We start from the raw sequence: 25,840 nt of genomic DNA, 5'->3' as shown, positions 1-25,840 counted from the left end.
TTACATAGACACATGCTTGTATCCATCTATACGTACATATATATCCAAATTAAACAAAACGCAAGAGCCTAAAATGGAATATACACCTCATTTAAGAATCCCCACTTCACGGTGCTCATATACAACAGTCATGCAATTACACATGTGTTTAGATATATGTGTGTAATGTAATGGCAACCAAATTAGATGAGTTTTTAACCAACCATAAATTTTCACGTGGCATATATATCAGTATATTATCCCTTGCTCATACACAGTTCGCAATTCAGGTTTTGACCGATTGGGTAAGACTTAAAACTTTTACCCACGGTAAAAAAAAAAATCTGCTTTGGTTTCACGTTTGGCATATTTCTACCCATAAATAAACTAAGCTCCAAATACTGATTCACGAGTTATCATCACTGTCAATATCATCATTATCCAAGTAAAATCAACATAATGGTCCTATTATCATATATCGATAAATTGTACATAGCTTAGATTTATTCGTTTGTTTAGTAATTTTTTATATAATGATAAGTTATGTACTAATCAACAATTTGGAAAATAAAGGACATTATTGATACAGTATCGTTTTCGATTTTAAAACAAAATTCCCATATTGAAAACCCGTGAGCCTCTCTACATTCTTGGACTGCTTCCTTATATAATCTCATCAAAAACCTTCTCTTTCTTCAACCAAAACCAAAGTCTTTATCTTAGTCTCTTCAACCACCACAACACTCTTCGTTTAGACAACAACAACAAAAAAAATGAGAAGAAGTCTAAGTGTGAGAAGCATCACGATGATGATACTAATGGCGGTTTTGGTCTGGTCTGTAACTCTAGAGACCTGCATTGCTAGAAGAGGAAGGCATTGGAGACATAACCACAGAGGCTCTTCTGACTTGTCTGATTCCTTGTCAACCAAGAAACCAAAGAGCCATGGGCACAGTCACCACAGTTCTCACAACAACCACAACAACAACAACCATCACCACAAATCTAAACCTAAACCGAAACCGAAGCAGAAAACGCCGCCAAAAGCTAACGACAATAACCCTCCGGTGGTTTCACGGCCACCTAAAGTCCAACCACCACCTCTTCCGCCGCTAAAGGGATCTCAAGTTTTCAACGTGATGGACTTTGGGGCAAAGGGTGATGGCAAATGTGATGACACTAAGGTACAATTCAAAAGCTAATTTAATTTCGTTATCCGTACTGTTTTTAATCCTAGTGGTTGTGTCTATTTGATTGATTAGAGCATTTTATATTTCGTTTTCATGAGAATACTTCTTTTTTTAATCAAAAAGACAATTACAGTTGAGAGATCACTGAGACAACACGAGACAGAACAAGGAAATTATAAAAAAAAACAGAGCTCAGAAAAAGATTTCTCTGTCTGTAAAAGTCACCTAACTTTTTTATTTATTCTCTCTAAATTCTAAAATATTACATTGCGCCAAAAATAAAAAGACAAACGAATATAAAGTTAGTGACAACAGAAATAACAGATTACAAATGGGACCATAAGTCACAAGCTTCAATAACTATAACTATAGTAATAGCTCTGTAGAACAAATGGTGATTAGAGGGTTTTTTAGTTTAGTTAATGAAAATAATTAAACAGAGTTTCATAATGTTAATTTGCAGGCGTTTGAAGCGGCTTGGGCGGCGGTTTGCAAAACTGAGGCATCGATGATGATCGTACCGCCTGAATACACTTTCCTTGTTGGTCCGATCTCATTCTCTGGTCCTTATTGTCAAGCTAACATTGTGTTTCAGGTGAGAACTGATAGTTTTTAAGTAGCAAAAATTATATCTTGTTAATGTAAAGAAATCTAAAATTATTACTGTGAATACTGTAGCTTGATGGTACGATCATAGCTCCAACGGATTCAAAGTCATGGGGAAAAGGGTTAATGTGGTGGATTGATTTCACAAAGCTGAAAGGAATTAAAGTACAAGGGAAAGGTGTGATTGATGGAAGAGGCTCTGGTTGGTGGCAACAAGATTACCCTTTCATTGATGGTGAAACCAAACTCATCGTCCCTTTGTACAATTCTACTCACCAACACCCTCCAATGCCGGTAAATTCATCTTCTTCTTCTGCATTGTTCTCATTCACACAATCTTCATCTAAGCTAAAACTCTGTTCTGTTTTACATTTGACAGATAAGAAGTGAGCTTGATGGGAGAATGCCAAGCATCAAACCAACGGTGAGAAATGAAAAAAAGCAAAATAATGTTTTGTATTGTAATATTTTAAGCATAATTGGTTTGTTTACTGTGTAAGTGTTTCTGGTTTCGTTTAGGCACTGAGATTCTCTGGGAGTTTAGGCGTGGAAGTGACTGGTATAACGATCCAAAACAGTCCTCAGTGTCATCTCAAATTTGATAACTGCGTAGGGGTTTCAGTGCATGACATTGTCGTTTCTTCACCTGGTGACAGTCCAAACACTGATGGTATTCACCTCCAGAACACCAAAGATGTCCTCATTCACAGTGCTACTCTCGCTTGCGGTATGTACTTCAAATTCTTGAATCCTTATTCTTGAATCTTGATTCTTGATTCTTGATTCTTGGAATGATGAATCCTGAATCCTTGATACTTGTGCAGGAGATGATTGCATCTCGATACAAACTGGTTGCTCGAATGTGTACGTGCACAATGTGAACTGTGGACCGGGTCACGGGATCAGCATTGGTAGTCTCGGCAAAGAAGGTACAAAAGCCTGCGTCTCGAACATAACAGTGAGAGATGTAGCGATGCACAACACGATGACAGGTGTACGGATCAAGACATGGCAAGGAGGAGTAGGATCCGTGAAAGGGATACTCTTCTCAAACATTCAACTCAACGAAGTCCAGCTTCCAATAGTAATAGACCAGTTCTACTGCGACCATAGCAAATGCAAGAACCAGACATCAGCGGTTGCAGTGGAAGGAGTGACTTACGAAAGGATAAAAGGAACATACACCGTGAAACCGGTGCACTTCGCTTGTAGCGATAGCTTCCCGTGCGTAGATGTGCAGTTATCTTCAATTGAGCTTAAACCGGTTCAAGAACGGTATCATATGTATGATCCTTTTTGCTGGCAGACATTTGGTGAGCTCGGCACTCCTACTCTTCCTCCCATTGATTGTTTACAGATTGGGAAGCCTCCGAGAAATAAGGTTCATGAGTCCGATCACGATGTGTGTTAACGGATTCTGCAAGTAACAAAAATGTAGATTAATGTATATCTTTCTTTAGCCTATATAAACCTACTACATATAAACTACTACTATTACTACTACTTGATACGAATTTAATGTTTAGTTCTAAAATCAACTCTCTTTCTACTTGAATTAATGTCTCACCTTGTTAACCAAATACCAAGTGATGATCATCAATATTGATATATATATATATATATATATATATATATATATATATATCACTGAACTGCAACATTGAAGTTGAATTAAACATTGATTGATTGATTGAAGGGGACATTCATTGCAATTTACAAATATAAGGGGTTATTTTAAGAAATAGATAAAATTTGTGGGTACTTTATTATACTAAACACTAATAGGAGGGGTACTAATGAAAATTGAAAAATTCACAATTACAAATTACAAATCACAAATCACACAAAGTACCAATTTTTTTCCAATCACAAATCAAGTCTTGTGCTGATTTGAAAGCTTGTCGCTCGCTTTAGATCCCTTCAATTTTCGAAAGGTAAGCTCCAAAGCTTTCAGATTCGTCTTGCTTCTTTTTGGGTTTTCTGGATCTTGCATTCTGATTTCCTTGATGAAGTGATCTCAAGTATCTGAGTTGTTATGTTTCGGAGAAAACTGAATCTTGTTTCGTATTTTCGTTAGATTGTAGTTGAACGATTGTGTATCTTGGGATACAGACTAGGCTTTGTTACAATTCATCATGTAATCGTGATGGATATGTGTTTGATACAACAGTTGAGTAATGCAATTCTCTGAAAGAGTTTCTGATCTCTTATTAAGTGGATCCATGTAATGGAAGAGGACAGGTTGAATCTTATTATTATGCACAAGAAAAAGAAAAAGAAAAGAGAGTTTTTTTTTGGGTTTGGTGTTGAATTTATCCAGTCGACTATATATTGAATGCTTGTTGTGTTACAATGATTGCGATATAGTTGCATTCGATCTAATTTGGTGTAAAAAGGAACAATTTTTAGGAATGGAGAAACTATGTGAGTTTGCAAAAGTGCTGTGTGATTGAATTGTTGTTTATGGGAGTGTGATTTTGACATTTCAGGATCAACAGTTAAAGGAAAATGGGGCTTTCATTTGCGAAGCTTTTCAGCCGGCTTTTTGCCAAGAAGGAGATGCGGATCCTTATGGTGGGTCTCGATGCTGCTGGTAAGACTACCATTTTGTACAAGCTCAAGCTTGGTGAAATTGTAACCACCATTCCCACCATTGGTAAGTCTTCTAACCAGACATGATGCATTGTTCTTTCTCCTTTTTTACTTCTATTAGATCACCTGAATTGTTTAGGCTGTTGGATATTTTCATCTATCTGTTGTTAAGATGCTCGTATCAGTTTAGCTTCTTTTCCATGTCACTCTCACAGAAGGTTTTGTTTTGGGGTTACTTGAATCCTGGTAGTCTGAATTAGATTTGTAGGCCAATACTTAAGTTTTGTTTCAGAAAACTAGCAAGAAGGGATAATTAGTCTTCTTGCTAATTCTCTCAGTTGGCTTAGAATGCAACTTTGTTAAACAATGTCAACTTGTAGGATTACAAATACTACTTGAACGAGTGACTGGAGTTTAACTTAGTTAGACAATGAGACTTGATAAATAATTTGTTTTACAGGGTTTAATGTGGAGACGGTTGAGTACAAGAACATCAGCTTCACAGTCTGGGATGTCGGGGGTCAGGACAAGGTTTGTACTATATTATGGTATTTGCAAAAACCTCTTTGGAAAGACTAATGAAAGAGGATACATTTTTCCACGTTTTCTCTCTTACAGATCCGTCCCTTGTGGAGACACTACTTCCAAAACACTCAAGGTCTAATATTCGTGGTTGATAGCAATGACAGAGACCGTGCTGTTGAAGCGAGAGATGAACTTCACAGGATGTTGAATGAAGTATGTTTTTGATGCTACATAATTATGTTAAACTTTTTCACTTGTCAATCCCTGATAAGTTTGTCCTTCTGGTGCTTTGTAACTACAGGATGAGCTGCGGGATGCAGTACTGCTTGTGTTTGCCAACAAGCAAGATCTTCCAAACGCAATGAATGCTGCTGAGATAACTGATAAGCTTGGCCTTCACTCTCTCCGACAACGCCACTGGTAATTTATAATTTTATCTCAGCCAGGAGGATTTGTTATGTACTATTGCATAACTTGAAAACACATTGCTTGCTCTCTCTTTTCAGGTACATCCAAAGCACATGCGCAACCAGCGGTGAAGGGCTCTATGAAGGTCTGGATTGGCTTTCCAACAACATTGCTAGCAAAGTAAGACTTCAGAATTCTGATTTCATAGGCTTATTTGGTTCAGGTCATAGAACATTTTTTTGACTCTGTTAGTTGACTGATTTCATTCTTACTCTAGTGGATTAGAGAGTAGTCTGCAATTATCTTGATGTTTGATTTCAGCTCTTTCTTTTACTTGAATCGCAGGCTTGAGGTTATCTCGACCAGATATTTTTGGTGAGGGGATTGAAAGCTTCTTCTCCGGAGTCAACTTTATCTCTTGTGGTTTAAGACACCTGATTGATTTGTTTCCTGTTGAACATTTATTATGTTTCCTTTTTGCTTACTCTTCTTGAATTTGAATTCTTCTAGTCATAAAGACATTTTTTTTCCTTATTAGAAACGGGTTAAAAAAATTCATATCTTTCGTCTTTATAAGGTAAACGGGTTTATTTGATTTTTTGTCTTCTTATAATATTTAAACCTGCAATAATAATGGAGTAACTATCAATCACTCCCTGAAGAAGTTATCGTCAATATCATAACGCGTGTGCTGAGATTCTATTTACCCAACTCTCTTCCAAATTTCACTTGAAGTTATAATGCGTTAAGAGTTTCACCGTGAGGTCCGTGACCAGTAATTTTTCATGGGAAGAGCTTAAATTATACTATGTTATTCTAAACCGGATTTTGTTTACTTTTTTTTCAGACATTTTTTTGAAAAATATTAATAGAATCAGACACTTTATAAAGAGAAAATAATATATTGTAGAAAAGATTAACGTACGCGGCATCCCCGACAATGAAGGTGAATGGTAAATCTTCTAGATATTGGTACTCTTCTTTCCTACAATTATTTACTGTAAAAATAAAAATAAAACAATCAAGTGAATTTTTAGCCTATTTTCTTAGTAATTTTTAGAATTCAATTGTTGAGATATGAGAGACTTTCTATTTTTATACCCAAAAAGAAATCACGACTTGAAAAAAAAAATCCAAGTAAAAAAAAATTCATCAAACATTCGAGTTGATAAAAAATATCTCTTCTTCCTATCTTCCTTGTTTTGCAAGAAACCCTATTGGCTTGGATTTTTGATTTTCCTTTCTTTTGTTAATTTCCACAGATCCTGGTTTTCTCATAAACACATAATCTTGAGAAACCGATACATTGTTTTTAAAATTTAGAATCGTGGATCTCTGAGGAATTTAAATCCGTCTTGGTTGGATCCCAAAATAAATAGTCCCTTTCTTGTTCCACAAGGAGCCTCTTTAAGAGCAACATTCAAACATGTAAAGGAGAGAAAGATAAAGACAAAAAGGGTGAATAGAAATGGACAAAGTCCAGCAACAAGCAGATTTGCTCGGAAAGAAGATTTCCCCGTTTGTAGCACAGCCGACAAATGTCGGAGGATTCACTGATCAGAAAACCACCGCCGATTCCCAGACGACACAGCCTCCAGCTACGTCACCTCCTGCTCCTCCACCCCCAGAGGGTGGCGGTGGCGGCTCACAATCATCTCCCCCGCCCGTAACGGCTGCTCCCCCACCACCGAATCAGCCTCCTAATACAAGTCCACCTCCAACGCCTCCTTCTAATTCCCCTCCACCTTCTATAACTCCACCTCCTTCACCTGCTCAGCCTCAACCCCCGCCTCAATCAACCCCAACCGGAGATTCTCCAGTGGTAGTTCCTTTGCCAAGGCCTCAGTCTCCTCCTATTTCTTTTCTTCCTCCTCCTACCGTAGTTACTCAGCAACCGGAGACAAGACCTAACAATGGTGAACCACAAAACCCCATTAACAACCCTATTTCTCCTCCGTCTCTCCCTTTTACTCCCTTTTCGCCGCCTGTTGGGGAAGTTTCCGGTAGCCAAGGGTCTCCTCCATTTTCATCTTTATTGCCTCCGGTGATTCCCCTAAACCCTAATATTCCACAGCCGTTGGATTTACCTTTGGCAGGAGGATTAAATCGTGTACCCTCGTCCCCTCCTTCCCTCTCCGACTCCAATAACAATTCCGAAGGCTCTAACAGCAATAGTAACGGAAATGGACAACAACATAATTACACCGAGAAGACAATGATCGGTATTGGGATTGCAGGTGTGTTAGTCATTTTATTCGTTGCTGCCGTTTTCTTTGTTAGGAGGAAACAAAAGAAAGGTTCTTCTTCTCCCCGCTCTAACCAGTATTTGCCACCTGCTAATGTCTCTGTAAATACAGGTAACAGACTTTTCGTTCTTTGCCTCGGTCCAGCTCTTATTCTTGATTCTTTGGTGTTGTTTCTTGACATTTTGTTCTAATTCTTGATTCTTGTAAGCTCTTGTTATTGATTTTGTTCGTTCCAGTTTTGTTCTCCTGACTCTTGTTCTTGACGTCGCAGAGGGATTCATTCAGTACAGGCATAAACCGGGAAATGGGAACAACTCGGCGCAAAACTCATCACCAGATACTAACAGTCTCGGGAATCCAAAACTCGGTAGAACAACACCACCTGACTCCGCAGTATTAGGGACATCAAAGATCATTTTCACCTTTGAAGAGCTAAGCCAAATAACGGAAGGATTTTCCAAGAGATTTGTGGTAGGAGAAGGTGGGTTCGGGTGTGTCTACAAGGGCATCCTTTATGAGGGAAAGACAGTGGCGATCAAACAGCTAAAGTCGGTCAGCGCAGAAGGATATAGAGAGTTCAAAGCTGAAGTAGAGATCATTAGCAGGGTGCATCATAGGCACTTGGTGTCTCTTGTTGGTTATTGCATCTCTGAACAACATAGATTCCTCATCTATGAGTTTGTCCCCAACAATACTTTGGATTACCATTTACATGGTACGTTCTTTCTCTGACAATACAATCTCTATTTGTGTTTCATAAAACTATATATTTTTCTTAATTTCTTCAAAACCGTTGATTATATATATGAGAATTGCATTTTGGATTTAGACTTGTGTTAAACATTTTAAATTTGTCTTCCTAGATACATCTTCATAATTATTGATAGGACACTGCTGAGCGGAAATAGAGACTAATCTACTAGTTAAACCGGTCGGGGGAGTTATTTTGTTACTAATATTGTCTTATGTTGTTATTGTCAGGCAAAGACTTGCCAGTTCTGGAATGGAGTAGAAGAGTCAGGATTGCAATAGGCGCAGCCAAAGGTCTTGCTTATCTACATGAAGATTGTGAGTATACCCTTTACATTTTTTTTTTTAAAATTATCTTCTTAATGGAATATGAATATATTTCCTAGCTTCGTAGGTATAAAAGCTATATATAGTTAAAGGAAAACAAATGTTTCAAGCTGAACTTTCTTTTATGAATTGCATAATAGGTCACCCGAAGATTATCCATAGGGACATCAAATCGTCAAACATTCTGTTGGATGATGAATTCGAAGCTCAGGCAAAGTCAATATTTTATTTATTTATTTATTTTTCTTCTATTTTACTGTCTTTAAAAAAAAAATAGTATGATTTTCTGTATTCTGATTGTGATGTTCTTCACCGAGAGGATTTTGATTTGCTCCATACGTAACAGGTCGCAGACTTCGGACTTGCCAGACTGAACGATACTGCACAGTCCCACATATCAACGCGTGTCATGGGCACATTTGGGTACTGTCATTTCTCCTTTTAAAAATATAACCAACTTAATTTAAAAAAAAAAAAAAACAATTTCATACTGAAAACTTTGTAGTTTAGTCGCTTTCATCTAAACAAGTACTTTCCCTTACATATGAGCTTTTGATCTTCATTTCCCTATTAGTGCAAATATATACATATCTTCTAAAATTACAGTACGTGATTTCACAACGTTCGTTTTTATTTAAAAAAATGGTGAATATCACTAAAACATTTGGATGACATCATTTTCCAAATATGATAAATGTTATACAGTGTTTCACTATTCTCTTTTAAACCGATTCCAAAAATTGTTATCTTATGTTAGGATGATCATCATGTTTATTACATATGAATACATACAGGTATTTAGCTCCAGAATATGCTTCAAGTGGAAAACTCACTGATCGATCAGACGTGTTTTCATTTGGAGTTGTGCTGCTCGAACTCATAACCGGTCGCAAACCTGTTGATACATCTCAACCTTTGGGTGAAGAGAGTCTCGTTGAATGGGTATTTTAGTTCTTAATTTCATTTATAGATATTTCAAGTTACGTTACAAATTGATGAAATACAATAATTTTTGTGTTTTGGCAGGCACGTCCACGATTAATCGAGGCCATTGAAAAAGGTGACATCAGCGAAGTAGTGGATCCACGGCTGGAGATGCATTACATTGAAGGTGAAGTCTATAGAATGATCGAAACGGCAGCGTCTTGCGTTAGGCATTCAGCTCTAAAACGACCTCGTATGGTTCAGGTCAGAAATAGAAATACTTGACTCTACGTCTGAGAAAGAAAACCCTCTGAACGACCCAGAGTGTCCCCTTTTTCGCAGGTTGTAAGAGCTCTGGACACGCGAGAAGACTTCTCGGATCTGACAAACGGAGTTAAAGTCGGTCAAAGTACGGTCTACAACTCGGGTCAATACAGTAATGAGATTCGAATTTTCAGACGAGCCTCTGAGGATTCCTCGGATCTCGGTAATACTAACCCTGGCTACTACCCAAGCCAAGACTACACGACTAGCCATGAATCTGAGAGCCGAGCCTTCAACACAACTCATCTGAACCGCTGAAACCAATCCTTTACGGAAGATGTGTTTTTTTGTTTTCTGGGTTCTTTGGGACCCTTTAGGAATTTTTAAAGAAAAGATCTTAACGAACTCGAAACCAGTACCCAGAAGAACATATATAGTTTCAAAATGTAAATTTGTCACCAAAAAGCTTGTTGAGAATCAAATCTCAGTAGTAACTTGTGGCTGAAGCGAACAAAACATTTGACCTATTTTTTTTGGGTTATGTACTATGTTTTCATATCGATTGTCTGATTTATCATCATCTTGAGCAGCGAATCTCTCAGATCTCCATATGCAATTCCGTCTTTGTTCGCCTAAAAAAATCCAAACTTGTATCAGATTTTTAAGAATCTGTGATTTAAAGTGTAGATTCAATGGGATTTGTGAACAAGTTATACCTTGACATTGAGAACTGTCATGGCTATGAGATCATGTCTGCTGAAGTTGACGTTGATGATCTCAAGTCCACATGAGTCTACAGCTTCAATCAACCTCTTAAATCCACCTCGTTTATGCTCCTGCCCAACCCGAATCAAGAAATCTCGCTCACCAATATCGTGGACTTGAAGATTCACCTTGAAAGAAACCAGAAACAGAGGAGTTGGTAGGATTTTACAGGTCAGATATGGTTGATCTTGAGGCTCTATATTTGAATAATACCTCGTTTTTCTTCATTTTCTTGTCGAGTTTAGAGGAAAGTTTTTCAGCTTCTGGATCAGCTATTGCAGATTCTTCCTCTGCAGCGATTTCTTTGTGTTCCTTCTCGTTGATTCCTTTAAGCTCATCTTCAAGCTTCTTCTTCTCCACTAGCAGTTCATTGATGTAATCAACCGCATCAGTGAAAATTCCAATTTTGTTCATCTGCATATAGCATAAAGAAATGGATAATATAATCCAATCAAAAGGGCTTATTGATCGAAGAGTGATTGAGAAACCGCATTGAGTTTTAGAAGAAACCTTTGTGATTTTAGGGACTACGGCTCTTAGAGCATACAAGGCCTGATTAATCTTATCTCTTCTTTTTCTCTCTGAAAGAAGATTCTTTGATTTGAAGTGTTCCTGAGGAAGCCTCTTATTAGCATTACAAGCGATGGCGTTTTGCACCACGGGATCCTCCTTGTTCATTACCAAACATGGCACTTGTTCCTCCCTATGTACTTCCCCACAGCGAGCATTCGGGTGATTTCCAAAACCATTCTGAGTTTCGTTGGAGTGATTGGAAACGCTAGATGAGCCGCCACCTTCAAAGCTGAGATTCACACCGCTACTCATAGATTCCTCTGCTCCAGGAGTGATCCTAAATTGCAGCCTTTGTTCAGGGAATGGTTCAGAGACGGCGTTACAACGCGATACAATCATATCAACCATGGTTTCGTCAAACGGTTTCTGAAACAACCAAAAAAAGAGGACAACTTTTTATGAAGTTAGTACCAAAACCAATGACAGGTTTTTCATAGAAATGCATGCTAACATGTTTTTACCATTTTAAAGGAGAACAGCTCAACGAGACCATCACTCACAGGAACAAGAACCCGTGTGTTGAACATGTCCTGCCATGAATAATCCTGATCAGATTGTTCTTATGATCAAAACAAGTAAAACAAGGCTGAAGAAGAGAGCCTTTTTTTTTACCTTTTTAGATCCAGGACCTGAATTAACCAACCATTTGGGAGATTTTGACATCACTACTTCTCCATGAATCCTGTAATTGAGAAGAAAGCTTTATATCATTTATTGAAAAACAATCAACTCAGAAGGGGTTTAAATGATGAGTAAAACATACCCAGGATAGAGAGGCATGAAGAGAGGAAAATGAGAAAGAGCTGCACAAGCTAAGGTTCTTATACGATGCTTGTTGTGTTCATCTATGCAGAAACAAACTTTCTTTTCTCTCTCCGTTCCTTCTGCGTTTTCAAGCTTAATGTTCTTATCAACATAACCACCGCTGCAGCAGCATCCCACCCATTCGATAAACCTGGCAAATTATGTGGAATTAAAAACAATTACCGGCTGATTTAATAAACTAGGGTGTAGCTGTAAAGATCATAAAACCCAGAGATCAAACAAGTTTGTCATCAATACAAACTTACTAAGACAAAACCAAAACCAGACAAAGAAGATTATAATATTCAAACTCTGAAAATTTGGTAATCCAGAGGTAGATGGTAAAGACAAAAACACGCACACAACAAGAAATATTACCAGTATGTCAAACCTGTGCTACTGAAAACACAAATCACCATGAAATCTAAAAAACCAGATGAGGCAAAAGACTCAGAAACCAGAGAAATTTGATAGAACAGAGCAATTAATCTAAAAAATGGAAACTTTGAGACCAAAGCGATTCAGGAAACCAGTAACAGAACCAAAACAAAAAACAAAATGTCCCAATCCAGAAAGCAAGGGTAACGACAACCATGAAAAACCCATCAGTATAGACAAAAATGGAAGCTTTTTACTGAAACCAATAACAGAGCCAAAAACAAAATGTCCCAATCCTATGAAAACTCATTAGTATTGATAAAAAAATGGAAGCTTTTTCACTAAAAGAAACAGTACATAGCTGCATGATGCACATGAACAACGAAACAAAGAAACCCAGAAAGGAGAGTGTGTACCTAGAAGGATCATCACCAAGTTTCCAGATAACACACAAGTCCCAAGTTTTGGAATCGACAAAGGGTCGAAGAAACTCCTTCACTCTCTCACCATTTCTCATCATCATATCTTTCTCTCTCACTCACTCTTCTGCAACAACAAGAGAAAGCCAAACAAAAAGCCTGAATCTTTTGTGGTCTTACTTATAAATTGATGTAAGGAGAGAGAAAGAGAGATGTTTGGCATATATACACAGCAGTTGCCCTGTCAAAAACAAATCATATTGGGAATATACGATCGTACAAGACAATGGTAACCAACTTCGCTTTTTGAATTAAAACCCAGAGAGAGAGAGAGAGAGAGAGAGAGAGAAAGAAGAGTGAATCGTCTGTACCCAAATCCGTGACAGAGGTGACTGTGACATCTGTAGAGAGGGCGAGACTAAGATAAAGATGGTTTTTTTACTCTGACTGTACGAACAAAGTTATCATGTGCTTGAAAACGGCCATAAAGGGAGGTGCTTTGAAGCAAACAAAAGAAAAGAAAGGACTGTATGGGTTTTGATAGCAACGCTTAACAATATGAAATGAGCAAAGCTTTTTTATTGTTTCTTCACTTCATAAAACCATACTCTTTTGTACTGTTTACTTTAATAAGGAAACGAGCTTTGAGAGCTTTCTTATTTTCAAAATAAAAGTTTGGACCTTTGGTTCTGTTTTTGGTTTTGTACTCTTGTTTCATGTGAACAAAGGTATTTGGAAATTTTCTTTACAAAAAGAAAAGAGCGAATAGATACTTTTCCTATCACGGCTGCTTCATGGCTATTCTGTATCTAATGATTCAATCAGAACAAGAAATGAAAACGAAGAAAATGAATAATGTTTGAAACAGTCAAAGTTGAAGTTTTAAAAATGTCTCGTCTTTTCAGAAGTTCAACTTTGCTCATCAGTCATCACTGGCAAGGTTAATAGCAGAATTGGCGATATATGATAAGATAGTGATGGGAAATATAAAACAAATAGAAGACAGGTTATACACTTATACAGATATTATTCATTTAACCAGCACAGTGTCTATTGTCATTGTTTAAGTGTTCTTCCATAATGGAGTCAAATGATCAAAATATTAGGACATTTCAATTTATGATACAGTTACTTACCTTAACTTATTAACACTGTGTTGTTCATAACCCCAATCTGACAGTCTTCTCAGACCAAGTATCCAGTTCTGGTTACGAGTTACAGTTATTATTGACATCCTTAGCCAAGAGTGGCTTAAGCTTGAACCTTTTTACTGATAACTGATAAGGCCATGGAAGGGTCATTACCTTAACGCAGATCAAAAATCTCGAACCGAAGGTTAGAGTTCTTGTAGACGTTTGAGCAATGCTCATAAACTGGGTTACCATCTTCTGGTTCTTTGTGCGGGTGGAATCCAGTCCCGGAACAGCTTCTCAGTACCTCCATTCCTCCTGGATCCGTTAGCTTAAATATTCCGTGACTCCTGAAAAATCAGTTTGAGAGTTCATCAAGGAAAATAGGTTGACTATATATAATTGACTCCATGGTAACGGATTAAGATAGCTTTGGAAGCACATACTTAGAGCTATCGGTTGGGGCTACAACGATTGCAAAAGCCTCGGGCACCATTACCTAAAAGGTACATGATAGGAAACAGAGAACTGGATCGTATCAAACCATGTATAAAAACATAAATCTTAGTCACAGCTTATTGCTTTTGTCAGTCAAATAGTGAATTTGGATTCAATACCTGATATGAGTAATGTGTATGCAGATCTACTGATGACATGAAACAACCCTGAGAAGGATGAGTCTGTAAAAGAATTATAAACTCATTATCTAAGTTAAGACAATGCAGTTAAACATATCAGTCAACATCAATAAATATGGAGGGAGAAGAGAGAGATATATACATGAATCCATCCTACGGGATAAAGTTCTCTTTCGTTCTGTATGGAAAACACTTCCACTTCATTCATAGCTTGACACTGCCAAAATTTAGTACCAAGTTAGCAACCATTATTACATTGAACACCAAGAAATGACCGGAAAAAAGAGTCTTTCAAAGATAGATACTCACAGAATTAGAAGTTGATTCTTGCTTAGGTATTATCAGAGTGGTTACGTAAAAAATTCCTCTTTCCTGCATCATGATCAAAAATATTCAAGTGATTAACAACAACATATCAGGTACATGAAACTCGAAGAAAGGAAGAATCCTGAAACAGAGAAGCAAAGCAACCATGAGTCCCTCATGACCATAAAAAGAAAGCTAAAATCTCTTATCAGGTCCACCAAAATATCTCCTCCAAATGATTTCAAAACGCATGAATCGCTTGAAGTAAACTGATCATATATAGCAATAAGCACACCTTTTCTTTAGCAGAACAATAAAGTCAGTGACTTTTCTAAGGAGTTTCATTCACTTTCAGACTTTCTCATCAAAAGTAATCAACTTTGTGAAGAAGAAAGCAAAAAAAAAAAAAAAACAATCTTACAAGAAAAGCAGCAAGAGTCCCACAAGTCTCGAGGTCCTTCTCAGTGTTCTCTCTCGCTAGCTCAGTGAAATCTTCCAACAATCTTTCTGACTAAGTATATAATAACAAACACCAACAACGGTTAGCTCAATAATCGAGTCCGACACAAAAAAAAAAAATCACGGAGAAGGAAGTAAATTTCGACTTACGATATGAACATCTCTGAGTATACTATTGGTTTCCGAGGATTCGCCGTGATTCGTATCGGTACCGGAGAATAAGACCCGAGAAACGTGAGAAGATTTACATGTTCCGCCCTCAACAAAAGAGAGCGAAGGAGATGGAAACGAGAGCGTTACCATGGAAGCAAAAGCAGCATCGATGAGTGGAAAAGACAAATCAGAAAAAAAGCTCGCCGACTTCAGTGAACAGGTTCTTGATAAACCAAACCGGTCTAGTTAAAATCGGTTAAGAGAACATTTCAATTCAAGGGTGTAATTTCAATTTAGTCAAAAGCTCTAAGGACGATCTCAAATATATACAAAAATACAAGGGGTAGTTTTAATAAAGATAGTTCAGGAACGCGACACGTGTCCAGGTCAATGATCTACGGTGAGTAATGAATGAATAAAAGACCGCCGCGTCATCTCGTCTTTGTGTTTATCGCCTCTCAACTCATCAACACAAAACAGATCTAAATCGCTCAAAGTCGTCGTCGTCGTCGTCGTCTCTCTTCTCCCGAAACCAATAACGTAAGTACATGAGTGAGTTCGCAAAAACCCTAGCGTGATTACTACACTTTTCTTCTTGTCAATATCATCTCTCTGATCTGCGTATTGATGGGTTGTGTTTGTGTTTGATTAGTTAAATTGTCTTAAATCTCGTCGTCGTAGGTTCTGTAGGAGATTAGATGCGTAATATGTAACTCTTGTTGTGTTAAATTGTTTAAAGCTGTAATGATCGGATGTGAGGAGTGGGGTTTTTGATGGTCTAATCAGATATATCAAATTGCTTGTTGATCTCAAAATTGTATTGTTTTTTTATTGTATGGCTAGGGTTTGTTATTAAAAAAAATACTATGGCTGAGGCAACGCCTGCTTTGAGGAAGCCAGTGTTCACAAAGGTTAATGAGCTGAGACCAGGAACCAACGGTCACTCACTCAACGTCAAAGTTGTCAGCACTAAGATGGTGATGCAGAGAGGAGGTGGTGGTCGTCCCAGTGGTCCTCAGGCTCGTCAGATGCGTATTGCTGAGTGTTTAGTTGGTGATGAGACTGGAATCATTATCTTTACTGCTAGAAACGACCAAGGTTAGAAAGAACACTCATGTTTGTTGTGAATTTCAGAAATAATATTAGGAAAAATGTGATTTGCTATACTTTAATACATTGAGTTTGGATAGTGAAAACACACAGGAATCGTTAGTTTAGGGTTGCAGATACTAGGGTATGTTCTCGTGTGATTTGTAATTGATGTTATGAATCTTTCTTTTTTATCGATCAGTGGATTTGATGAAAGAGGGCAGCGTTGTGACTCTGCGCAATGCAAAGATCGACATGTACAAGGGGTCTATGAGGCTTGCGGTTGATAGATGGGGACGTGTTGAAGTTGCGGAAGAGCCTACAGACATCACCGTCAAAGATGATAACAATCTTTCGCTGATTGAGTATGAGCTTGTGACCGTCGAAACTTGATATGTTCCCTCCAACAAAAAGAAAGCAGAGAGAGCGACTCAAAAAAAAAATTTATTGCAAAAAGCCTCTGTGGTTTGAGTTTTAGTTTTGGTGGGTTTTGAGTCTTTATGTATTATCCTGCTTGCCTCTGATTTACTGTTCTTTGTTTTGAAAATCTCAGGTTGCCCTCTTTTTTTGTAGATTGATTCTCTCTATTTACACATATCATGGGATCTTTCTCTTGTTTTTAGTTTTCGTATTTTTACATGGAAATTTTTATAAATGGGTACTCTCACGTAGAGATTAGTTTGATCCAATGAGTTTTATGTTATTATTGAACCATTGAAGTCGTTAACATCGAAACAACCTTACTTTTTTGCATTGGTCGGCGCAACTGGTAAATTCTGTTGTTAATTACATGATTAAACCCCTTGTAGATTTTTTGTTTATGACAATTGAGAAAGTAAACTCTCAAATATATTATTCCATCATGGACTCATGGTAGTATTGGCCAAATAGGTTGGTGAATATATATTATCAACAATTTGATTTGTATTGCACTAGTTAGTAAGGCATGTACAATGGTTCGAAGTTCCAACATGTTTTTGTGTCTAGAAATTTGGAAAAATATTTTTATCCAAAAAATCAGATTAATGAAAGACTCCGCATTAATTAATCACCAGAAACTGTTGGGTCTCAGTAAAAATAAAGCTGAGAGATAATAAACCTTGACATAATTTTTTTTTAATATGTTTAGGAATTAGATTGAAGATAACAAAAGATCTCATACGTGAGGCATTTTAAGCTCACAGATTTTATTTCATATATTAACAATAGATGAGATTAAATTTTTCCATACATAAAAGATATGTAGATATTAACTAGGCGTCCGATGAGGATTTTTAAAGCGTGTTCAAGGACACTTGGGTCCTCCTTTGGAGTTTTTTATATCACGGTAGCAAGGACATTCATCTTTGTTTCCATAAGTGCCCGATGGGACACAGTTACACTTCCCGCAACATATATTGCAGTCCTTGATGCACTCTTCATGTTTTCTGTCATTCTTTGAGCATCTCACATTGCACTTTCCACCGCATGCTGCTAATTCATTTAAGCATTGCATATATATAAAATGTTAGAATTTCATACAAACAGTTGTTTAAAATGATAAATTTACCTACAATAACTAACTAGATTTAAGCATTACACTTACACGAATCAGCGCTTGAAATTTCGGTAAGTGAAGTCGTGAGGAGAAGAGAGATAATGAAGAATTGTATAACTATGAGCTTCATCTTCTTTTTTGGTTAGATTCCAAAACCTTTTATCTTTATTTCTCGATAAGAGTCAAAAATAAAACTTGAAGATTGCAAAGAAAAAGTAGTGATGATGATGATGATGAAAAATGTGACTACAAAGGGGTTACTTATAGTCGAGAATTTGAAGTGAAATATTTATTATCTTTATCCAATTTAAATAAATTATTTACAAATAAAAGATTTCTTACTTATTATTTCTATAACCAATATTGAAGCATCTATAAATTAGAAATCTGTTTTTTAGAGGATGTTATTAAATTGAATAACAACAGATTTTACATAACATTTAAATTTATTAAAACACTATTTAAATCACAAACTAATAACACCCCTTATAATACATAGATATTATCTCTATTTAGAGTATAACAATAACAATACAAAATTGCTTAACTTTATCATTTTCAAAATGGAAAAAATGCCATAAAAATCCCCAACTTTCAAATTTGGGATAAAAAAATCCTTGAAATTTGTTGTTTACAAATTTTGATTTGCACAAATTAATAACGGCAAGTTTCGCCTAGTGCATATTGATTTCACAACTTAAAAAGGAAAAAAAATCATACGCGAGTTGACAGAATTAGCACAACCATGTGCGAAAAAAAAAAGAATATAGCAATAAACAGCGACAACTAGGCGATATATATATACAGTCGTTTATACCCAAAATAGGATAGATATACAAGTCGTTATTGGATTAGAATGCATTGAACATCTTGCAAAATTAGGAAAAAACATGTTTTGCGGCTAACAACATGTTTTCCATCAGTTTTGCAAACACCTTGATTGATTATTGCTACCATTATTAGTTTTTGAAAGCGATTTGCTAGATTATGCCTAACATTATTGACCGGACCCAAAAGCTATGAACTAATTAACCGGACTATCAATGAACAACTGTGGGGTTTATTCGTTTCACTCTACAACAAATGGAAACAGGTTTCTTCATTGATCCGTTTCCGTTTTAGCCCCCTACCCCACCTCAGCTCTCAAGTCTCATCAGATATCGAATCAATCAACGGTGGTCTAACAGTACGAGCTTTAATTTACATCGTGTCCGTGAAATTAGCTACATAGGTTAGGTTCCAAGACTTTTGCCCCAAAAAAAAAAAAAGGTCCCAAGACTCAACATCTTCGGTGAACGCTTAGATCATTATATTCCATGTAGACTTGGTCCAAGTCTTAATATTAAACGACATCTCGAGTGAATCATGTTAACACAATACGGACAAAAAAACGTTCAACACCTTAATTTTTGTAAGGAATGGCTTGTGGTCTTTTTTTTTTTAAAGAGTTGTAAAATTGAATCTCTGAACATTTAAGAAAAAAAAAGTTAATCTCTGAACACCAAGTTCTAGAAATGAGTCCAACAGTAATACCAACAAGTTAAAAATCTTATTGGAACTTTTTGGAATATATATAAGGGTAAAATTTACAAAGTAAAAGTCTTAAGTAGTGTGTAAGCTAACGGACGCAAGTACAAAAGCCATGACTTTCTTTGTGGAACATCATTTTCCTCTAGAATTACGAAGCTCTTTCTCTCAAAATTGAGATTTGTGACTCTCTCTCTGATCCATGCCTTTTTTTTTTATCGCTTTATATATAAAGAGAAATGGATTTGAAAAGAGAGAAACATATTACATAGTAACATAATAAAAGAAAACAAAAAGAATGGAAAGGGCAAGAGAAATAGGAGAAGGAAGCTCATCGTCGTTTAGGGAACAACGAAACCTCAGAGAGAAAGAGCGACGTATGCGCATGACACACCTCTTCTCTATACTCTCTTCTCATGTTTCTCCCACTCGTAGCGTCCGTTTATCTCTCTCTCTTGTCTGTAACATTTTACATGTACTATATTCATTATATATATATATATGTCTATATGTAACTACACCATTTTTCTTAGATGTACACATTGGTGTCGTCTAATGGCCTAGCCACTTACGAACCCGCGCGCCTATGCTGCGTAAACCATAGATATTTAGATATTGGGTGTACTAGTCCAATACTCATGCTAGCTTGTGGCCGGTCTCACTCTCTAGCCAATGCAGCATTTAGCTAGGGTTCCCAGTTTTCGTATAAAAAAATTAAAAACAAATGATTCATATATAGACATATATTTGCCTTTTATGTTTTAGTTAATTTATTGATTATAAGCAAAGTTTTGCAAAAAAATCATGGACGTGATTAGTTTATTTTGTGCTTTTATTGTCATTAACAGTTGCCAGTACCTCAACTTATAGATCAATCGGTAGCATATATGATCCAACTGAAAGAGAAGGTAAACTATTTGAAGGAGAAGAAAAGGACATTGTTAAGAGGAGAAGTCCAGAATCGCTCTGAAGGGTCGTCGTCACATCAGCCAAAACTCAGTATTAATTCACGGGATTCGACCATAGAAATGAATCTGGTTATGGATTCAAACATAAAAAGAGTATTGTTACGTGAGCTTGTGAGTGTTTTTGAAGAAGAAGGAGCTCAAGTTATGAGCGCCAATCTTCAGAACTTGAATAATATGACCTTTTATACCATCATAGCCCAGGTATGTATGAACTCATCCACACGTCTTGTTTGTATCTATTACAAAGACACATGCATGTGGATTACGTCTTTCTTTCTTTTACGGCTTATATATGTGCGATGTGCCCCGTCTTTTAAATAGAGTTTTGAACTAATTTTGAAGGATTATATATGATTATTTAATAATCGCCGAAATGAATATCTTCAGGCTATCATATGTCGGATCGGGATTGATCCATCAAGTATAGAGGAGAGAGTAAGGTGTATAATCTCATGATTTTGTTTATCTTATTTTTAAGCTTTATTGTATCCCAAGTCATTAGTCTACACGCTAGTTTGTTTGCAATACTTATATATATGGTTTTTTCTTATAAAAAAATGTGTTAGTTCTCTATACACATGAGATCTCAGTTTTTTTCCTATTATGGTTTAAGATGAAAAGAATGACAAATGTCTTCATTAAAAAATTAATAAAAATAAATATGGCCACATTTGGAGTTTGGAGTTTTCATGTCCTGGTGATAGCAGGGTCATTCATCTTTGTTTTCGTAAGTGCCCGAAGGAACACATTTACACTTCTCGCCACATATTTTGTAGTACTTTGACTCACTTCTTACATTACACTTTCCACCACATGCTGCTAATTCGTTCATCATCAAATATAGAATATTATAATTATTGCTAGACAACTTAGTTCAAAGGATAATTAAGTAGATTAAGTATACTTAATTTCACGAATCAGAAAGTATGAAAAGGATGTGAGGAGCTTAAACATTATATATGAAGAATAGAACCTCGAGCTTCATCTTCATTTTGGATTTCAAATTTTTTTTTTAAATCTCTCGATTTAAGTTTTTTTTTTCCTCGATTTAAGTTTGTTACCTGATAAAGACGAGAAAAAACAAAACGTAATGTTTACAACCAAAATGCAAAAGAAAACAAATGGTGATGACTTGGGGGATTATGAAATTGTGGCTGCAAAAAGAGTATTACTAATAGTGTGAAATTTCGAAGCGAAGTATTTGTTATCTATTGTGGACTAGACAATTCACCAAATCATAGTTACGGAGAGGCTCATCCTTGAAGCCATAGTTGTAGGGATTCACCAAATCTTTGGTGATTGCGACGGCGACGAGCCAAGCAAATATATCTTCTTCTTGTGAGCCCAAATGACTAGTTTCTTCGTGTGGAATTCAAATATTTGAAGAAAGAAAAAAAATTAATAATACTGATAACATGTGAAAAATGCAAAAAGATTAAAATTGGCACGTATTGCAGTTTCCAAGAAAGTGGTCAAGCGGCAAGACGATTTATATACAGTGTTATTCCATAAGTATCTAGCATTGTACGATTTGCTAAAACTTGGATGACACTTTTACTCGGTTGCGAAATTATGACTAACATCTACCTGGACTCTCTCCAAGCAAGACTCAACAAGCTAGACAAGTCTTAATTTTCTATCTTTGTAATCATCTCCCGTGGACGCTCTCCAGTGAATGATGTAGACAATTAATACGGCCAAAAGAGAGTTGAGGCCTTTACTAATTTCTAGCTGTAAGGAATAGGTTGTGTCCTTTTCCTTGTATGATAATGATAGCTTAATTAATGTTGAATAATCTTAAGTTTATGGCCTGTGATACTATACTTAGGATGATAAATATGTGCACCTGATTAATCGGACATGGGATTGTTTGATCTAGTGGTCCATGCAGTTCTATCAGTATACAAAACAATTTTCCTTTTCTATATATTCGTTGATGGGAACGTAGTACACATGCAGTATCTATCTTAACATTTTTGGAGTACATTTTTGTGTCATCATCTCTTATTTTTGTATCCAAACAAATCTCAACTAAATTCTCTATAATCCTTATAACCAAACACAATAATTTCTTATTTGATAATATTAATTTCCTAAAAATTATCTACCTAATTTAAATCAATATGTTAGATTAAAATATAATTCTCCTTACACTTTTATTTAATCTTATATTTATTTATTTTAATTACTATTTAATACATAAAGTTAATAAAATTTTAGATTTTTTCAGCATATGATGTGATTTGAATTTTTATAAACAGATATATATTTTAAAAATTGTCTTAGGATATTTATAATCAAACAAGTATATCCACATATTGTATTGAGCTCGAAATACATTTTTAAAGTACAATAGAGTACCATCACTTTTTGGTTTTTTGCCAACTTTGGGTCAGATTTTTAATTAAAATTACAACCGATTCAATTACCCAGATCTTTCTTAAGATTACCGAATATTTTGGGCCGGTTTTTAATCCATAGCGTACTTATTTACATCCAATTAATGTCAATTAATGCACATTGTATCTTAGGTTAGAACTAATTTCCATGCCGAATTTTTAGGGTTGAGTTTGACAAAAAAAATTGATAACACAAATTCTGTAATCACATCCCTATGATATAGCAATTAATTCAAAATGAATACATCTTAGGAAATATCTAATTTGCATTTAATAAACGATTACATATTTGGTAAGTTCTTATTAGCTTTAAATGTACACTATTAATCCAATAATATCAATTAAGAATCAAAATAAAAATGTGTCGTATCATTCATTCCTAAATCATAACTAACTAAATCATAAAATGTATATTATCAACTTGCGAATCAAGAGTTTATACAAAACTTATCTACAACCGTTAACAGTATATATATATATGCAATTCACCATCGACTACCAACACAACTAAACTATTACAGTATCATATCAACAAGATAATAGACCCGTGATGTACCACAGGGTAAAACCTAGATAGTAGTACTTTTGTAAGGAATGAATTTTTGTCTATTGTGTCCTCTGACTAATTTACGCCAATGAAATGGTTTTCGATATGATTTTTGCTACGAACACCTATTGTACTAATCAGCATCTCACTGAACTCAAAACTTTTAACGTTATGAATCTCACATCTGTTTGAAATATCACTCTTGGTAGGAAAGAAGATGCATGCATATAATTAATTGGTGTGTAAGCTCACGGACGCAATCATAAAAAGGCCAAATGCTATATGACTTTTTTTATTTTTACATTGTTTTCATCAAAATTAAGGAGCTCTTTCCATAATATGATGTTACAAGAAAACTAAAAAAAAAATCTTTAAAACCTTCATTAAAAAAAATTCCAAAATTAATGAAGAAATTTCAAAGTCAACTCATGGACTCATTATAACCAAACTCATCAGATTCATTAACTCATTTTAATGGAAATTTTAGTATCTCTTAGGAGTGAAAATTACATAGTAACAAAGTCTTGGTATAAAAAATAAGCATGTAAACTCACAGACGCAATCACAAAATCAATGATTTTCTTTCAAAACATCATTTTCCTCTATAATTTGTTTTTCCTATATAATTACGCAATTCTCTTCTCTCAAATTTGATATTTGTGACTCTCTTTCTCCATAATCTTTACATATATAATCAGAGATGAATTTGAAAAGAAAGAAATTTATTATAGTAACATAATTAATAAAAGAAAAAGAAAAAAAAAAGAATGAATAGGGGGAGAGAAATAGGAGAAGGAACTCTGCATCGTCCTTGAGGGAACAACGAAACCTCAGAGCGATGAATGCGCATGAAAAACCTCTTCTCATGTTCTCCCACTCGTAGGGTCCTTTTCTCTCTATATGATCACTTGCTAGCTAGTATAACTCTCTCTCTTTCTCTCTATATGTTTATCTATTAGATTGCACATGTGTTTTTAGACTAAACCTCATTCACATTTACCATTGTCAAACCGGTTGCGTTACTTTTTGTGGTTTTCTTAATCTTTTTGGCAAAAGGCGCCATATGAGAGAGAACCCACCTACATCGCTACGTTTTGACATATCCTCATGGCTCAGTTTGGTCTTTGCTTCCCTTGCTTGTGCTATTTGTGAAGTTTTGCTGCCCTATGGTCTATTGCACTGTACCTCAATGTTGACATCCGACGATCTTCAGCAAACCACTCTCAGCACTGTCACCATCACCCGGGCTACAGCCCACCGAATCCCTGCCATTGTATTGCTTCTGCTAGTGCTCCTCGCTCCGGTGAGTCCTTTCGCTCTGATTCCTTTCCAAACGTCACAATGTCTTAAGACCGTGACCACCTTGTCTTCTATTGAATCCTTCGATGTTGATCAATCTAGCACCTGTGACCTCACATGGCTCAAGCTGCTTCTTACCGTTTGACTATGGTTTTGGGGAAATCCTTTGTTTGTAACCTTTTAAACCTTTGGGGTTTGCTTTCCTCATTCTGTAATATTTCTGTTTGATTGAATGGAAACTTCAGTTTGTCCAAAAAAAAAAAAATTGCACATGTGTTTTATGCGTATATACAATAATACAAACATATATCTACGTACACAGTCATTGTTAATTAGATGTACGCATTATTCTTAAGAACTGATTAAATTGATTAGGCAGTAGTCCCTCTATGAACACCCAATTAGCTCTTAACTTTTTGGTTACATATTGACTATAACCATGTTGATGCAAAAAATATAAAAGTAAATAACTTGGGTTTTTATTGGCTCTAACTAACAGTTACCAATACCTCACCTTATAGATCAAGCGACAACATACATGATCAAAGTGAAAGAGAAGGTAAATTATTTGAAGGAGAAGAAAAGGACATTGTTACAAGTAGGAGAACTCGGGAATGTGTCTATCAAGGATCGTTCCTTCTGCCGATATTCGTTCGTGAGAATCAACAATGCATAGAAATGAATCTGCTTTTTTTTTTTTGTGTGAGTGCAAAAAGAGAATTGAATCTGATTATGATTTTTTTTTTTTTTTTTTGTGCAAAGAGAAATGAATCTGATTATGATTTTGTTTTCGTTTTTAAGTTGTCAACTATTTCAAGATCCACTACACGAAACTTGCCGTACACAGTCATTATTAATTATAACCACACAAGAAAAAAATAAAAAAATTCCCTGAGCAGAGAAACACTTCCGAATCAGCCTTTATTTTGTAAATGTTAAAGTTGAGCAATTTATTATAGTCTAGATAGAGATAATATCTATGTACTATAAAGAGGTTTTATTGGTTTTGTAATTTAAATAATTTTTTAATAATTTTAA

At 35.8% G+C, this 25,840-nt stretch overlaps 8 protein-coding genes across 13 annotated transcripts; 5 read left to right on the top strand and 3 right to left on the bottom strand.

Moving 5' to 3' along the window:
• The first annotated feature begins 492 nt into the window (after positions 1 to 492).
• LOC104769148 (polygalacturonase At1g48100) lies at positions 493 to 3,309 on the top strand. Its single transcript, XM_010493298.3, has 6 exons — positions 493 to 1,163; positions 1,633 to 1,764; positions 1,848 to 2,069; positions 2,155 to 2,199; positions 2,295 to 2,502; positions 2,600 to 3,309. Exons 1-6 carry the CDS (start codon positions 753 to 755, stop codon positions 3,184 to 3,186), a joined length of 1,605 nt encoding a protein of 534 aa, XP_010491600.2. The 5' UTR covers positions 493 to 752; the 3' UTR covers positions 3,187 to 3,309.
• A 231-nt stretch (positions 3,310 to 3,540) lies between these two features.
• On the top strand, positions 3,541 to 5,895 carry LOC104769141 (ADP-ribosylation factor 2-B). The gene is made up of 7 exons (XM_010493285.3): positions 3,541 to 3,709; positions 4,265 to 4,431; positions 4,828 to 4,898; positions 4,986 to 5,105; positions 5,194 to 5,312; positions 5,399 to 5,480; positions 5,646 to 5,895. Exons 2-7 carry the CDS (start codon positions 4,284 to 4,286, stop codon positions 5,649 to 5,651), a joined length of 546 nt encoding a protein of 181 aa, XP_010491587.1. The 5' UTR covers positions 3,541 to 3,709; positions 4,265 to 4,283; the 3' UTR covers positions 5,652 to 5,895.
• A 474-nt stretch (positions 5,896 to 6,369) lies between these two features.
• On the top strand, positions 6,370 to 10,391 carry LOC104769130 (putative proline-rich receptor-like protein kinase PERK11). The gene is made up of 8 exons (XM_010493275.3): positions 6,370 to 7,657; positions 7,818 to 8,261; positions 8,528 to 8,614; positions 8,764 to 8,834; positions 8,970 to 9,046; positions 9,418 to 9,565; positions 9,650 to 9,811; positions 9,890 to 10,391. Exons 1-8 carry the CDS (start codon positions 6,769 to 6,771, stop codon positions 10,127 to 10,129), a joined length of 2,118 nt encoding a protein of 705 aa, XP_010491577.2. The 5' UTR covers positions 6,370 to 6,768; the 3' UTR covers positions 10,130 to 10,391.
• On the bottom strand, positions 10,228 to 12,877 carry LOC104769084 (transcription factor bHLH90). The gene is made up of 8 exons (XM_010493237.3): positions 12,748 to 12,877; positions 11,913 to 12,104; positions 11,762 to 11,831; positions 11,611 to 11,679; positions 11,087 to 11,515; positions 10,790 to 10,990; positions 10,528 to 10,704; positions 10,228 to 10,443 (listed from the first exon to the last, which is right to left on the bottom strand). Exons 1-8 carry the CDS (start codon positions 12,852 to 12,854, stop codon positions 10,357 to 10,359), a joined length of 1,332 nt encoding a protein of 443 aa, XP_010491539.1. The 5' UTR covers positions 12,855 to 12,877; the 3' UTR covers positions 10,228 to 10,356.
• On the bottom strand, positions 12,750 to 15,735 carry LOC104755282 (AMSH-like ubiquitin thioesterase 2). 4 transcript variants are annotated; one of them, XM_087508264.1, is made up of 9 exons: positions 15,584 to 15,735; positions 15,434 to 15,455; positions 15,246 to 15,335; positions 14,828 to 14,890; positions 14,661 to 14,735; positions 14,498 to 14,560; positions 14,327 to 14,379; positions 14,055 to 14,230; positions 13,761 to 13,954 (listed from the first exon to the last, which is right to left on the bottom strand). In XM_087508264.1, exons 1-8 carry the CDS (start codon positions 15,601 to 15,603, stop codon positions 14,056 to 14,058), a joined length of 561 nt encoding a protein of 186 aa, XP_087364390.1. In that variant the 5' UTR covers positions 15,604 to 15,735; the 3' UTR covers positions 13,761 to 13,954; position 14,055. The 4 variants fall into 4 exon arrangements, with proteins under 4 accessions (XP_087364389.1, XP_087364390.1, XP_087364388.1 ...); XM_087508263.1 differs by lacking the exon at positions 13,761 to 13,954 and adding an exon at positions 12,750 to 12,877 and having other exon boundaries at positions 15,434 to 15,586; XM_087508262.1 differs by having other exon boundaries at positions 15,434 to 15,586.
• LOC104769069 (uncharacterized protein At4g28440) lies at positions 15,709 to 17,180 on the top strand. 2 transcript variants are annotated; one of them, XM_010493202.3, is made up of 3 exons: positions 15,709 to 15,976; positions 16,280 to 16,534; positions 16,728 to 17,180. In XM_010493202.3, the coding sequence occupies exons 2-3, from the start codon at positions 16,303 to 16,305 to the stop codon at positions 16,916 to 16,918; spliced, it is 423 nt and encodes a 140-aa protein (XP_010491504.1). In that variant the 5' UTR covers positions 15,709 to 15,976; positions 16,280 to 16,302; the 3' UTR covers positions 16,919 to 17,180. The 2 variants fall into 2 exon arrangements, with proteins under 2 accessions (XP_010491504.1, XP_010491496.1); XM_010493194.3 differs by having other exon boundaries at positions 15,865 to 15,988.
• A 347-nt stretch (positions 17,181 to 17,527) lies between these two features.
• Positions 17,528 to 18,304, bottom strand: LOC104769056 (gibberellin-regulated protein 8-like). 2 transcript variants are annotated; one of them, XM_087508266.1, is made up of 2 exons: positions 18,111 to 18,304; positions 17,528 to 17,998 (listed from the first exon to the last, which is right to left on the bottom strand). In XM_087508266.1, the coding sequence occupies exons 1-2, from the start codon at positions 18,190 to 18,192 to the stop codon at positions 17,811 to 17,813; spliced, it is 270 nt and encodes an 89-aa protein (XP_087364392.1). In that variant the 5' UTR covers positions 18,193 to 18,304; the 3' UTR covers positions 17,528 to 17,810. The 2 variants fall into 2 exon arrangements, with proteins under 2 accessions (XP_087364392.1, XP_087364393.1); XM_087508267.1 differs by having other exon boundaries at positions 17,528 to 17,995; positions 18,111 to 18,296.
• A 1,539-nt stretch (positions 18,305 to 19,843) lies between these two features.
• On the top strand, positions 19,844 to 21,115 carry LOC104769020 (transcription factor bHLH168-like). The gene is made up of 3 exons (XM_010493141.2): positions 19,844 to 20,025; positions 20,438 to 20,758; positions 20,945 to 21,115. The coding sequence occupies exons 1-3, from the start codon at positions 19,888 to 19,890 to the stop codon at positions 21,011 to 21,013; spliced, it is 528 nt and encodes a 175-aa protein (XP_010491443.2). The 5' UTR covers positions 19,844 to 19,887; the 3' UTR covers positions 21,014 to 21,115.
• The last annotated feature ends 4,725 nt before the right edge of the window (positions 21,116 to 25,840 follow it).

Source organism: Camelina sativa, chromosome 3 (genome assembly GCF_030686135.1).
Source record: "Camelina sativa cultivar CO46 ecotype springtype chromosome 3, ASM3068613v1".
Lineage (NCBI taxonomy): Eukaryota > Viridiplantae > Streptophyta > Magnoliopsida > Brassicales > Brassicaceae > Camelina > Camelina sativa.
Note: the sequence above shows the minus strand (reverse complement) of the source record. Positions and strands in the feature narration are given on the sequence as shown.